Raw genomic sequence first — 14,690 nt, forward strand, 5'->3', positions numbered from 1 at the left:
ATAGAAGAATCCAGGATATCTATAAACAGAAAGATAGTGAGGAAACACTTAGCTAACCTAAATGAATTCAAGTCTCCAGGTCCAGATGAATTACACCCCAGAGTACTGAAGGAGATAGCAGAAGAAATTTTTGAACCCCTCTCCATAATCTTTGAAAATTCTTGGAGAACAGGAGAAGTGCCAGAAGACTGGAGAAGAGCAAATGTTGTTCCTATCTTCAAAAAGGGGAAGAAGGTGGACCCAGGCAACTATAGGCCGGTGAGTCTGACTTCTATACCAGGAAAGATCTTTGAACAAATTATTAAACAACATGTATGTCAATACCTGGATAAGAATGAAGTGATTAAACAGAGTCAGCATGGGTTTCTAACTAATAAGTCATGTCAGACTAACTTAATTTCCTTCTATGACGGTATCACTGATTGGGTGGATCAAGGAAATGCTGTAGATATAGTATATCTTGACTTCAGCAAAGCATTTGACAAAGTCTCTCATACAATCCTTATTGAAAAAATGACTAAGTATGGAATGGACAAGGCAACTGTTAGGTGGATTCATAACTGGCTTAGTGATCGGACCCAAAGAGTGGTCGTAAATGGCTGCACATCCAGTTGGAAGAATGTCTCAAGTGGGGTACCACAGGGCTCTGTCCTGGGCCCTGTATTGTTCAACATCTTTATCAACGATTTAGATGAAGGAATTGAGGGTAAACTGATTAAATTTGCTGATGACACAAAGCTAGGAGGGATAGCTAATACTAGAGAAGAGAGAGAGAGGATTCAAAAAGATTTAAATAAACTGGAGAAGTGGGCAGCAACTAACAGAATGGTTTTTAACAGGGAGAAATGCAAAGTACTACATCTGGGCAATAAAAATGGAAAAAGCATATATAGAATGGGAGGAATAGGGCTAAGTGACAGCACATGTGAAAAAGACTTGGGTATACTAATAGATCACAGACTGAATATGAGTCAACAGTGTGATGCAGCAGCAAAAAAGGCAAATGCAATTCTAGGATGTATTAACAGAAGCATACAGTCTAGATCACGTGAAGTCATTATTTCCCTCTACTCCTCTTTGGTCAGACCTCATCTGGAATATTGTGTCCAGTTTTGGGCACCACATTTTAAAAAAGACATCAACAAACTGGAGCAAGTTCAGAAAAGAGCGACCAGAATGGTGACCGGTCTGCAAACCCTGTCTTATGAGGAAAGGTTGCAGGATTTGGGAATGTTTAGTTTGCAAAAGAGAAGACTGAGAGGAGACTTAATAGCTGTCTACAAATATCTAAAGGGCTGTCACATTGTAGAAGGATCAACTTTATTCTCATTTGCACAAGGAAAGACTAGAAGCAATGGGATGAAACTGAATGGGAAGAGACACAGATTAGATATTAGAAAAAACTTTTTGACAGTTAGAGTGATCAATGAGTGGAACAGGCTGCCACGAGAAGTGGTGAGTCTCCTTCAATGGAAGTCTTCAAACAGAGGCTGGACAGACATCTGACTGGGATGATTTAGCGAATCCTGCTTTGAGCAGGGGGTTGGACCAGATGGCCCAGGAGGTCCCTTCCAACTCTACGATTCTATGATAGAGTATTATCTATGATAGGCAAACTCGAGTAACGAGCACTTGCGCTCATTGCTATTAGTGACTGTGTTTCAGCTTTGCATACCTTTATTCTCTACACTTTATGAGTTATCTGATGGCCCTCACAAAGAGGAAATGAGCACCATGCCACTGGTATACTATAGCCCACCACAACAATCTGCTTATCAAATGGCATATCTGGATGACTAATTATAACATTTTTCAATACAACTGGAAAGTATAAGAAAATGTGATAACAAATCACATTGATAATTTCAAGGGCCCACTTATTAAAAAATAAACAACATACAAAAAGAATACATTATATACATTTAGTCTTCACCAGAATTTTTCTTTTTTTATCAAACACAGCAGTCAAACTGAGACTAATTCAATAAAATAAAGCAATTCTAGCAAATTAAATTTATATTTGATGTAAATGGAAGATTTTGACAAAAATCTGACTACTTCATATTTCACTAGAATTAGCCCATTGAAACTAAAGTCACAGAAATTCCAATTTGTAAAAGTTCATAACAGCAGATCCATCAGGATTATTCATGCTCGACATGTCTCCTACCTAATACATTTTTTAGCCTTTTTTTACATATATTTCAATAGCTCTGTCTGAATTTTTGAAGTTGAGATAATATGTTGTGCGTAGAGGAAACTTGCAAAGTTTTGAAGTTGTATTATTGGAATTATGTGTTCTATGTAATAGTTATGTAGTGTTAGTCATTCCAACTTATATCATACATTATTCATACGGCATTCTTTATTACATAAAGACACATCTATCACAGTGAAAAGATCAAGTTCTGAAATGTAAATCATTTACCTCATTACAGACAATTTCAAATGCTAAAGTCAAATAAATCCAGACTTTGGTTATTTAAAGATAAAGGATTGGAATTTTGTCTTAGAAATACATCAATTGGTTTGTCGCTACTTGGTATTGATTATATATTGCAGAGTACAAATTAGCATTATTTCCAAGCTAGGCTTTCATATATTGCATTAACTTCTGAGATATTTTGGCATATTGAGATGGAATGTAACTCCTTTCTGCTTTATGAGTTATTAGATAGCCTGGGCTGTACAACATTATGTCCATTTTCTCCTGGGAAGTAATATTGTCTCTAATTTCCCTTGCGCTGTTTTCTTGTGTTGCCTCTTCTACACCAATAGATAAGCAGTTATTTTTAGTTATTTGCTCATACAAGGATGGTAATGCTAGTATTGATCTTTATTTATATGTTAGTAACATATAGGGCATGCATAATATATTAGTATTCCTTAATATATTTTCAAAACGCATCATAATACTCATAATAATAAGCAAAAAAATAAAATAAATTACAATTAATACATTTGAAATAAATTATACAGCTAACAAAGCTATATAATTTACTAGCTGAAGAGCCCGGCGTTGCCTGGGCATAGTAACTAAAGGCCCCTTTACATTTAGCGATGCACCAGCGATCCCGACCACGATACGACCCGGTCAGGATCGCTGGTGCATCGCTAAATGGTCGCTAGTGAGCTGTATTTCTGTAATTAATCATAAAACTTCTCTTGGTGTATATGTGCATTCATATACATATTTATGCATGTAGTAGTGTATACCCCAAATTAAGTACCTTTTGCCACTTTTAATTAAATTCTCAAATTTCATATTCCAGTTTACTTTATCTACTGTTTATTAAAAATTATTTCTCCTTGCGGAGAATGACATGCTAGGCATGTCGAGGTGAAGAGACTTAAAGCCGCAATGCTCCTCTGGGAAATATGCTAATTATGCAAATTGTCTCTTCAGAGAGGAAGAGGACTAGAACTCTAGTGCCACCTATTGGAGGTAGCAATCCTAAAAGTCAATGTTGACCCTTTAATGAGCCTTTTAACTTTAAATGATACTTCTTGGATATTGGTCAGACGCCTCTCTCACAGCCAAACCAGATCTCCCACTTTGCACTGATGAGGGGCAGTACCCCGAAACACAGTGTCTGCAAATGGAGATTCTGGCTTGGCTTTTATCCTAAGTCATGTAACTAGGCTCGCTAAAGGGTCAACATTGACTTTTAGGATTGCTACCTCCAATAGGTGGCACTAGAGTTCTAGTCCTCTTCCTCTCTGAAGAGACAATTTGCATAATTAAAAATGATTGAAATAGAAAAAAACATAGACTCATCTGTTGAATTGAATCAACTGTAAAGTTTATTTTAATGTTCCACATACCGGAATGTTTTCTACAGGCTCTATGTTTATATTTAAGCCCAGACAACTTTATTCATATTTTTATACACAGAACTGTTGTAGTCTACAAGGAATTGTAGAATTTCAAACATCATTGGATACTTTTGTTGATTAGATCTCCAGTCATTATTGGAATAACTCAAATTCAGTGACAAGAATGCCAACTGAAGGGTTACTGTTGTGAAGGAAAGGGTCATAAAATATCTGGATACAAATATTGACTCATTCTTCCTGAAGATGATCCATCTCTTTCCACATCTGTAGAATATGCAATTTGTGGAAAAATATATAACTGCTGAAAAAAATAAAGGGAACACAGCCTGTTGCAAATGGAATAGTGTTCCCTTTATGTTTTTGAGCAGTATACATATTTATTTTTTAAAATTTATTTTGGGTCATATCAGCAGTTAGGTGAAATATTGATTTTTTTTTAAATAAAAAAAATCATTTTCAGCTTCTGCATGCTCTGTTCTTTTATTATGAAAGCAGAAATTGACTTCAATTACACAGAAATGTTTAGACATCATAGCAAGTAGAAAGACTTAATGTATGTTTAGTAGAGATGAGCGAACGTGTTTGGAAAATATTTGCCAATCTCAAATTCAGCCCATACATAGCACATTCTTATTCGTGTTCGCTTTCACAAGCATTTTTACTCAAAGTCGGCAAAATTTAGTCACAGTTTGGTATATCGTCACGTTTTCACTAATCCTTTTGTTATTACTTTGACTAGGATAGTGGTTCTGTATGATGAGTGGGTGGGACGGGGGCGGGTTTGATGAGAGGAGGGGGTGTGGAGAGGTTAGAGGAGCTTGTGAAAAAATTACAGGAGTGAGGCACCATTTTTTTTCTTCCCCTTAATTTTGTGTGTGTTGATTCCAGCAACCAATCAGGGCGCAGCAACCATCCACAACGTCATGACACAAGGTCTTCTGTGATTGCCTGCTGAAGTCACATGTTCTTTGCTATATAAAAGTGGACATCTTGATTTGCTGGCACCATTTGCTGTGTGTCACAGTGTAGAGAGGTTGCTCCTGTGCTAGTGCTGGTGCTGGAAGTGAACTTGACAGTTAGATAGGATTCTGTCATGTGTGAAATGTCGATCTTCCAGCATCAAAGCAGATTGTTCAAAAACTGTGTGGCAGTCTCAAGAAACCCATTTGCTACTCCAAATCATTTGTGATAAAACTGTTTCAATGGCAAATCAGAAGGCCAGAGTTAAACACAAAAATCATTAGGCCTAATATTGTGGTGCAGCTACGATGCCCAAATAGCTACTCCAAATCGTTTGTGCTAAAGCTGTGTTTTAGTGGCTAATCAGAAGACCAGATTTCCAAAAATCATTTAATAGGCATAACAGTGTTGTTCAGGCATGCTATCTAAGAAAATAAATAGTGATAGCTCATTTAGTGACATGTGACTAACAGCTGCGGGCCTAAAGGCCCCGTCACACACAGCTAGTGAGATCGCTGATTTTGTGACGCCACAGTGATCTCGCCAGCGAGATCGCTGTGTGTGACGGGGATCAGTGACCGGCCCTCCCGCCGGGTATCTGTGATACAAATGGGATATGCATGAGTGAAAGACTGGTATAGATAGGCATCCAGTCAATAAGGTAGTGATTGCAGTACATTGAAACATCCATTTGGATACTATGGATTGTGACCGGAATCTGAACTTTTCCTACCATGAGGAGAGCACACACTCAGGAATGTGAAAAACAACCACCTGCTCAGGCATTGTTGTGGGAGTTGGAAGGGAGGAATGTGAGAACCAAACCAACTGAGATAAAGGAGGAATGTGAAAAAGAAACAAGTTACTGCGCATGTCAGTGCGTGATCATTCCAATTAATATTATAAAAAGTACTGACCTCCTCAGCGGGTAGGGACTTTCCAGACGATTCAAGTGGACGCACTTAGTCTGTGATGCTGACCGAGGAAAACCCCTTCCCGCTGATCGAGGTCCCCCGATGCGAAGGGTGATGCTACAATAACTCGGTAATTATTATTGATGCTGAAATCTTTCATGTCATAACTGTCATTTTTTTAAAATCTTGAGACTATTCATGTGCTATGTAAAACAAAATGATTGCTTGCTGAAATAAAAGATTGTCAATAATCTTTGCCTGGTTGGGATGCCAGTGAGCGCTGCGTAAGTTAAGGTAAATAACCTAATTTGGGAGAAAATTTAGCAAGACATAAATTGACGTAGTCGGCAGGATCTTTTTTTTTTCAATATGTTTAAGAAACGAAAGGAAAAGCAGGAGGATGTTGTGGATGTGCCCGGTTGGACTGAGGCACCGTATAATGTATTGGCACATGAGTTGAGCAGTTCTGGACTGGCGGAACAGTGGTCTAGTAAGCTTAAAGGTAGTGAACCCACTGATGTTGTTAAAGTACTCAGGGGTGATGTAGAGTCTTTAGGACGGCGTATGTGGATTTGTTTTCCCTGCAAAGGCAGGTGATGCAGTTAACCCATGATGTTGTTGGTTTACTCATGGGGATCCCTGCAAAGGCAGGTGATGCAGATAACCCCTCGATGTTGTTTAGTTACTCGAGGTTTTCCCTGCAAAGGCAGGTGATGCAGTCAACCCAGGATGTTGTTAATGTACTCAGGGGTGTCCCCGCCAAGGCGGGTGATGTTGTGTCGCTTGGGCGACGAACTTGGATTCTGCTCAGTGCATATCGCGCGATGCATGAGCGGAATCAACAAATGCAGAGGAAGTGCTCTCAATTGGAACAAAAAGTTGCAGAGCTAGGAGGGCAGAAAGTGGTGCTGGATTGCAATACCCATCTGCTCAAAGATAAGTTGGAACATTACCAGAGTGTAGCAGAGATAGCTGCTATCATAGTTGCTCAAAATAAATATCGCAAGAGAAGAGGAAAAATTAATAAAGAAAAAGTATTCCCACAAAATTCAAAGGTCCAAAAATTAAAATTGCCGGACTAGGAGGACAGGTAATCACCGGAGTACAAACACAAGTTGCTTTGAAAATAGGAAACTTACCGATAAGAAATTACCGTGTTTTAGTAGTACCCATTCCAGAATATATATTGGGAATTGATGTTTTAAAAGGAATGACTTTAAATTTATCGGCTGGAAAATTCTCCTTTGGAGTAAAAAGGGCAGAAATACAAATGAGACCTGTAATGGTAGGAAAAGTAAAAATGCCCCCTGTACATATCCCTCCTGCTACTAAAATGGTGGCAATGAAACAGTATCGAATACCAGGGGGACACAAAGAGATTACTGAAACAATTAAAAATCTGGTGGACGCAGGAGTCATGGGTACCACTACTACTGCATGGAATAATCCAGTCTGGCCAGTTAAAAAGAGTGATGGCTCCTGGCGTATGACAGTGGATTACAGGGAATTGAACAAATGTACCCCTCCATTAAGAGCTGCAGTGCCAGATACTATCACTATAATAGAAAATATACAGAGTCATAATGGAACTTGGTATGCAGTGATTGGTTTGGCTAATGCCTTCTTTACAATTCCAATAGAGGAAAAGGCGCAGGATCAATTTGCTTTTACCTGGTTAGGTCGACAGTATACCATGACCAGATTGCCTCAAGGATGGCTTCATAGCCCTACTATTTGTCACCGGACGGTGGCAGAACATCTAGATCAGTTCTCCTTGCCCTCAGATATGCAAATTTCACACTATATTGATGATATAATGATACAAGGAAATGAGGAGCAGGCAGTGAAATCACAATTGGAAAAACTTTTGGTGCATATGAGGAGCAAAGGATGGGAAATAAATGAAGCAAAAGTCCAAGGACCGGCTCAAGTTGTAAAATTTCTTGGAATACAATGGAATAAAGGACATAGGGAAATTTTACCAAAAGTAAAACAGAAGATTATTAATTTCCCTACTCCCAAGTCTAAGCAAGAGACTCAATCTTATATTGGGCTATTTGGATTTTGGAGACAGCATATACCTCATTTAGGACAGATGCTGTCCCCTTTGTATAAAGTTACGAGGAAGAAATATGAATTTCATTGGGGGGAAGAACAACCAACCGCCTTTGAAATGGTAAAAGAGGCCATACAGCAAGCTGTAGAGTTATGGCCAATGACAGCGGGGAGTGTAGAATTGCATGTATCAGTATAAAATATGTATGCAAATTGGTCATTATGGCAACAACAAGGGGGAAAAAGAGTCCCCTTAGGATTTTGGAATCGAAAACTCCCTGATGCTGGAGAAAAGTATACTCCATTTGAACAACAATTGCTAGCTTGTTATTGGGCATTGGTAGAAACAGAACAGCTAACTTTAGGACATGAAGTCTTATTAAGACCAGCAATACCTATAATGCAATGGGTATTGTCTAACCCTAAAACCAATAGGGTAGGACATGCACAGGAACAAAGTATCGTAAAATGGAAATGGTACATTTCTGAAAGAGCAAAGAAAGGAGAAGGCGGGATCGCCTCCCTCCATGAGAAAATAGCTGAAATAGGGGAAGAAATCAAATCCCCTGGGAAACCATCTGTCCTGGAAGAGTCCCCTGTAAAATGGGGAAAATCTTATGAAGATTTAACAGAACAACAACAGCAACATGCTTGGTTCACTGATGGGTCAGCTCGATATGTCAATGGAAAGCGACACTGGAAAAGTGTGGCTTATAACACGAAACTGGAAAAACATTTGATTATGGAAGGTCACGGTAAAAGTAGTCAATATGCAGAATTATATGCTATCTTTCTGGCATTGAGTTTTGAACAAGGGAAGGAGTGTCACCTTTTCACAGACTCGTGGTCTGTGGCTAATGGTCTTGCAACTTGGATGATGGGATGGAAGAAATATGGTTGGTTAATACATGGTAAGGAAGTGTGGGGAAAAGAGGTGTGGGAATTTATAGAAGAAATGGTTCAAATCACACTTACTACTGTTTTTCATGTTGATGCACATATGTCTGCTGACTCACTTGATCGTTTGTTCAATTCTGAAGCAGATAAAGCCGCCGCCATTAGACAGACTTCTGAAGTTGATCAAGAAAAAGAAAAATGGCTGCAAGGTACAGCCGTTTGGGCGCACAACAAGAGTGGACACCTAGGAGAAAGAGCCACTTACAGGTGGGCCTAAGAAAGAGGTGTTCCACTAACTATGGACATAATAAAACAAGTCATTGCACAGTGTTCACAAAAAAAGGGAAGTTCCACACACAGTAATGGGACACATAGCTCGAGGACAATTACCAGCTCAAATTTGGCAGATGGATTTCATTTGTCCACTCACTGAGAGTAGGGGATGTAAATATGTCTGCACAGCAGTAGATACCTACTCAGGACTTATGATAGGATTCCCTTGCAAAGCAGCCACACAATGGAGCACATTACGTACATTAGAGATTATCACACAATACTATGGTGTTCCACTGCAGATACAGACTGACAATGGGTCACACTCCACTGGTCAACAGATAAAGGATTATGCCAATGACCATAATGTCCAATGGGTATATCATATGCCCTACTATCCCCAAGCTGCAGGGTTGGTGGAAAGGATGAATGGACTCTTGAAGTCCACTCTGAAAAAGATACACAATAAGGAAGGAGAATATGGCCAGTGGAGAGACAATTTGAGTGAGGCTTTACAAATTATCAACAATAGGCCTATAACTGATTCCATGACACCATTGATGAGAATGCTGACACCCAATCTTACCATACACGAAACTCATATTGTACATACAATCACTTGGTGGAAGATGAATCAAGAGGCTAAAATTCCTGAAAGAGCAACTCCCCTGTCTGCGGGATTGGATCTCAGCGCAATAGAGGTGACTATTGTGCCGCCAGGTAAGACTGTTCCTATACCGACGGGATTGGGATGTCAAATGCCTAAAGGACATTATGGTCAGTTGGCAACTCGGTCTAGTTTTGCTTTAAGAGGGGCCATAGTGGTGGGAGGAGTAACTGATGCTGATTATCAAGGAGAAATTAAAGTTATTATGTCCAATTTAGGACAAGAGCCGCTAGTTATTTCCAAAGGACAAAAGATGGCTCAAATGTTGGTAATACCTATTAGTTTAGATCAAGCCATCGAAGAACAAGCTCCACTAGAACTCTCCTTACGGGGGGATAAAGCATTTGGGTCATCAGATGTGACCAATGTAGGAGCTAGAATTTGGGTACAGAGTCCTCAAGGACCGCCATCGGCGGCTGAAGTTATTGCTGTGGGCAAGGATCATACTTTGCTAATCATGAGACCAGGAGTGGAGAAATGGGAATATGTTCCCCAGGAAAAATGTTATTTGCGTGAATAAAATCATGCTTTGTTTTTTTTTTTTCCCTAACAGATATTTCTGGAAATATGTGGAATTATTGGAAGCCTTGGAAGCGAGTGTTTGGTGAAAGTTGAAGGATGAACACCGGGTACTCAAATCCAAAGTCAAAACACCAGTCAGATAAGGTGGTTGTGGAAGGAAAGCGCAAAAGAACGAAAACAAGATGACTTTATTTGGCCAGAAGGACAGAGCTGTAACATAGCTAATGTAACAGTGGAAGGATATGTATGGATAGGCCCCCGTGGGGCCACCTCATTTCAAGTAGCATATATGTTATAAAATGTGTTGCAAGAAACCACAAGTGCTCATGGTGTCCTATAAAGATGGTGTTTAAAAGACTGCAATCAAGAACCGATTGTGATACAAATGGGATATGCATGAGTGAGAGACTGGTATAGATAGGCATCCAGTCAATAAGGTAGTGATTGCAGTACATTGAAACATCCATTTGGATACTATGGATTGTGACCGGAATCTGAACTTTTCCTACCATGAGGAGAGCACACACTCAGGAATGTGAAAAGCAACCACCTGCTCAGGCTTTGTTGTGGGAGTTGGAAGGGAGGAATGTGAGAACCAAACCAACTGAGATAAAGGAGGAATGTGAAAAAGAAACAAGTTACTGCGCATGTCAGTGCGTGATCATTCCAATTAATATTATAAAAAGTACTGACCTCCTCAGCAGGTAGGGACTTTCCAGATGATTCAAGTGGACGCACTTAGTCTGTGATGCTGACCGAGAAAAACCCCTTCCCGCTGATCGAGGTCCCCCGATGCGAAGGGTGATGCTACAATAACTCGGTAATTATTATTGATGCTGAAATCTTTCATGTCATAACTGTCATTTTTTTAAAATCTTGAGACTATTCATGTGCTATGTAAAACAAAATGATTGCTTGCTGAAATAAAAGATTGTCAATAATCTTTGCCTGGTTGGGATGCCAGTGAGCGCTACGTAAGTTAAGGTAAATAACCTAATTTGGGAGAAAATTTAGCAAGACAGTATCGCTGATCGTGCTCGATCGGCCTGGGCCGTTTTTCAATTGCTAGTCTCCCGCTGGCCAGCACTCATCTCTGCTTGTGACAGCGAGAGACCAGCGATCAGCCACGCTGGACGCTGGTTTCTAATGTAAACATCTGGTATCCAGGAGCTGCGGCTCCTGGATACCCGCTGTTTACCTTGGAAACCAGCATACGCGCTGGTTTCCAAGGTAAACAGCGTGTATCCAGGAGTCGTGCGGCTCTTAGATACCCAATGTTTACGATAGAAATCAGCGTCCAGCGTCGCTGGTCCTGATCGCTAGAGGGGCTGTCTTATGACAGCTCACCAGCGATCAGCCTAACGATGTCCCAGCGATCCCATCATGTCGGATCGCTGGTGGGATTGCTGGGACATCGTTATGTGTAACAGGGCCTTTAGGTTGTTAAACAGCAGGTTACAAGAGGGGAATGCTACTTACAACATGATTGGATAAAAGCGAGGTCATGGGAATAGGCTTGGTGTTCGATGTGTACATGGGTTAAGTGTTAATGTGAATGAAAGCTCAACTGAACAAACACCGTCTCATCCTATCCAGAGACCACTGACATCTGTTAATGGCCGACCTACTAGACTCCCTTTCTTTGGCAGCTGCACAGCAGTATGCCTTGTAGATGAGGCTCAGAAAGAACATGTGCTACAGTGGATGACAAGCGCTGCATCAAGTGGCCTCACATCCTCTTCCTCCACATTAACATCACACACAGTACAATCCTTAGAAGTGCATCCCAATCACACTTGTATCCCCAGTGTATAGATTAAGAAGAGTAGGAGTCCTAGAACAGTGTCTTGGGGGACTCCAACAGAGAAAGGGTGGGATGAGGAGGTATTGTGGGAGTGGGAGGTGCTGAATGTGTGGTTGGAAAGGTATGAGGAGATCCAGAATAGGGCAAGGTCTTTTATGCCAAAGGAAGACAGGATCTATAGTAGGAGTCAGTGGTCAACTGTGTCGAAAGCAGAGGACAGGTATAAAAGGAGGAGTATAGAGTATTGTCCATCAGCTTTGGCTGTATGGCTGTAAGTAGGTCATTAGTAATTTTGGTCAGACCAGTCTCAGTGGAATGATGGGGATGGAAGCAAGATAGTAGCTTGTCAAAGGGCAAGATAGATGAGAGCTGGGAGGAAAGTTCAGCATGGAAGTGCTGCTCCAGGAGTTTGGAAGCAAATGGGAGCAGCGATATTGGGTGATAGCTGGACATAGCGGTTGGATCAAGGGTTGGCTTTTTAAGGATAGGTTTGATTGTGGCATATTTCAAAGCAGAAGGGAAGGTACCAGAAGTTAGTGATAGGTTGATGAGATGGGTTAGGGATGGAATAAGTGTGGTGGTGAGGTTGGGGAAGAGGCGAGATGGAATGGGGTCTAGTGCACAAGTGGTCAGGTGTGATTTGGAGTGGAGACAATTAAGCTCCCCTTCAGTGATGTTGTAGAGGGAGGTTATGGGAAGGGGCATTGGTCTGGTATACAAAGGACTTGTGGTGGTTTAACAATAAAGACTTGCCTTGTTTGGTAGATCTTATTTTTGAAGTGTGCGGCAAAGTCCTCAGCAGAGATGAGAGAGGTTGGAGGGGGCAGTGGTGGGAAGAGGAGGGAGTTAAACCTTTTGAATAATTGCTTGGGATTGTAGATTAGGGAAGGTCCAAGGGTTGCAAAGTAGGCCTGTTTAGCAGAGGTGAGGGCAGATTTGAAAGCAAGTGTTGCTTTTTTGAGTGCAGTGAAATCATTTTTCGAATTGGTTTTCTTCCAACGTCAATTTCCTTACCAGATCTATCTATCAAAATAAATGACATCACGCTTTCCGCATACCAGAAGTCCGCTGCCTCTGACTAACTCTTGACTCTACCCTGTCCTTCAAATCGCACATCTAAGCTCTTTCCACCTCCTGTTGCCTCCAGTTCACAAATATTTCCAGAATCCATCCTTTCTTCAACTTTCAATCTACTAACATGCTTGTGCATGCCCTCATCATCTCCCACCTCGCCTACTGCAACATCCTCATCTGTGGCCTCCCTGCTAATACTCTCACACCTCTCCAGTCCATCCTTAACTTTGCTGCCCAACTAATTCATCTCTTTCCTCGCTACTCCTCCACTTCTCCCCTCTGCAAATCTCTTCACTGGCTCCCATTCCCGCAACATATCCAGTTCAAACTACTAATAATGACCTACTAAGCCATCCACAGCCTGTCTGCTCCATATATCTCAGAACATATCTCCCGATATCTTCCCTCACATAATCTCCGGTCCTCTCAAGACCTCTGTCATGGTGCAGTAGGGAAGAAACAGGAGACATGGAACCTGGGCCCCTGAACTGCCCCTCAGGCTAAGGAGGTGCCCTGATTTTCCTTAACTTGGGGGTACACTTGATGGTAGTGAGGCCCAAGTCAACCAACCTGTCCCTATCTCCTGTTTAGCCCTGAGCTAAACTCACAACCCCCTCCCCAGGAGGTGAGACAGGGAATAAAGTGATCTGCACCCAATACCACACAAGGGAAAATAAAACAGACACCACCGGGTTAAAGCAACTAAAAACCCAAACTTAGCTTTATCTGCTGCCAATGCTCCAAGCAGCAGAGAAAGGCACCCGCTCAGCATCCAGCAGCAACTCCACTGCTCCAGATAAGCTGAACCCCCTATCCACCAGGTAGGTCCAGTTTTCATCAAGGTTGGTTAGCAAATGACCAGTATTCCCAACAGGGAGCAGCAGCAGCTGATGACCTTTTATAGGAAGGAGGGGGGAGGTCACCACCTGCTGACTAATTAAACGTGTAGTAACACCAGCGCCCACCGGGGGCAAAAATCCAGCAGCCGACCAACTACAGTTGTAGTAACACTAGCGGTCACTGGGGGCAAAAACTCAGCAGCCGAGCAACTACAGTTGTAGTAACACTAGTGGCCACTGGGGGCAAAACTCCATATTAACCCCCGAGGCCAGAAAGGAGAAAGGTTCATATAAGAGAGTCCAGACTCTGCTACAGATCTGAAAATGGATCATGACAACCTCCTTCTCTCCTCCACACTTATTCGTTCCTCACCTAATCGCCTCCAAGACTTCTCTCGAATATCCCCCATCCTCTGGAGTTCTATGCCCCAACATGCCTGACTATCAACTACATTCGGATCCTTCACATGGAACCTGAAAACCCACCTCTTCAAGAAAGCTTACAGCCTGCAATGACCCTGCTGCCTAATCACCACTACCGGAACTACCGTCTCACCAACACCGGAGCTACTGCAACCCACCAATCTACTGTCTCCTTCCCCACCATCTTGTAGAATGTAAGCCCACAAGTGCAGGGTCCTCCCCCTCTGTATCAGTCTGTCACTGTTAGTTTGTTTACTGTAAGTGATTTCTGTAACTTGTATGTAATTATTACTTATTATTAATTTATAAAGCACCATTGGTGCCATGGTGCTGTACATGAGAAGGGGTTACATACAAATTACAGATATCACTTACAGTAAACAAACTACCAATCACAGACTGATATAGAGGGGAGATGACCCTGC

General features: G+C 41.4%; 1 protein-coding gene across 1 annotated transcript; it reads left to right on the plus strand.

Annotated features, from left to right (window-relative positions):
- Positions 1 to 9,565: 9,565 nt before the first annotated feature.
- On the plus strand, positions 9,566 to 10,123 carry LOC141097303 (deoxyuridine 5'-triphosphate nucleotidohydrolase-like). Its single transcript, XM_073584361.1, has one exon. It carries the CDS (start codon positions 9,566 to 9,568, stop codon positions 10,121 to 10,123), a length of 558 nt encoding a protein of 185 aa, XP_073440462.1.
- Positions 10,124 to 14,690: the final 4,567 nt, after the last annotated feature.

The sequence above is a fragment of the Dendrobates tinctorius genome, unplaced genomic scaffold (assembly GCF_039654945.1).
Source record: "Dendrobates tinctorius isolate UK_male_01 unplaced genomic scaffold, ASM3965494v1 ptg000084l, whole genome shotgun sequence".
In the NCBI taxonomy this organism is placed as follows: domain Eukaryota; kingdom Metazoa; phylum Chordata; class Amphibia; order Anura; family Dendrobatidae; genus Dendrobates; species Dendrobates tinctorius.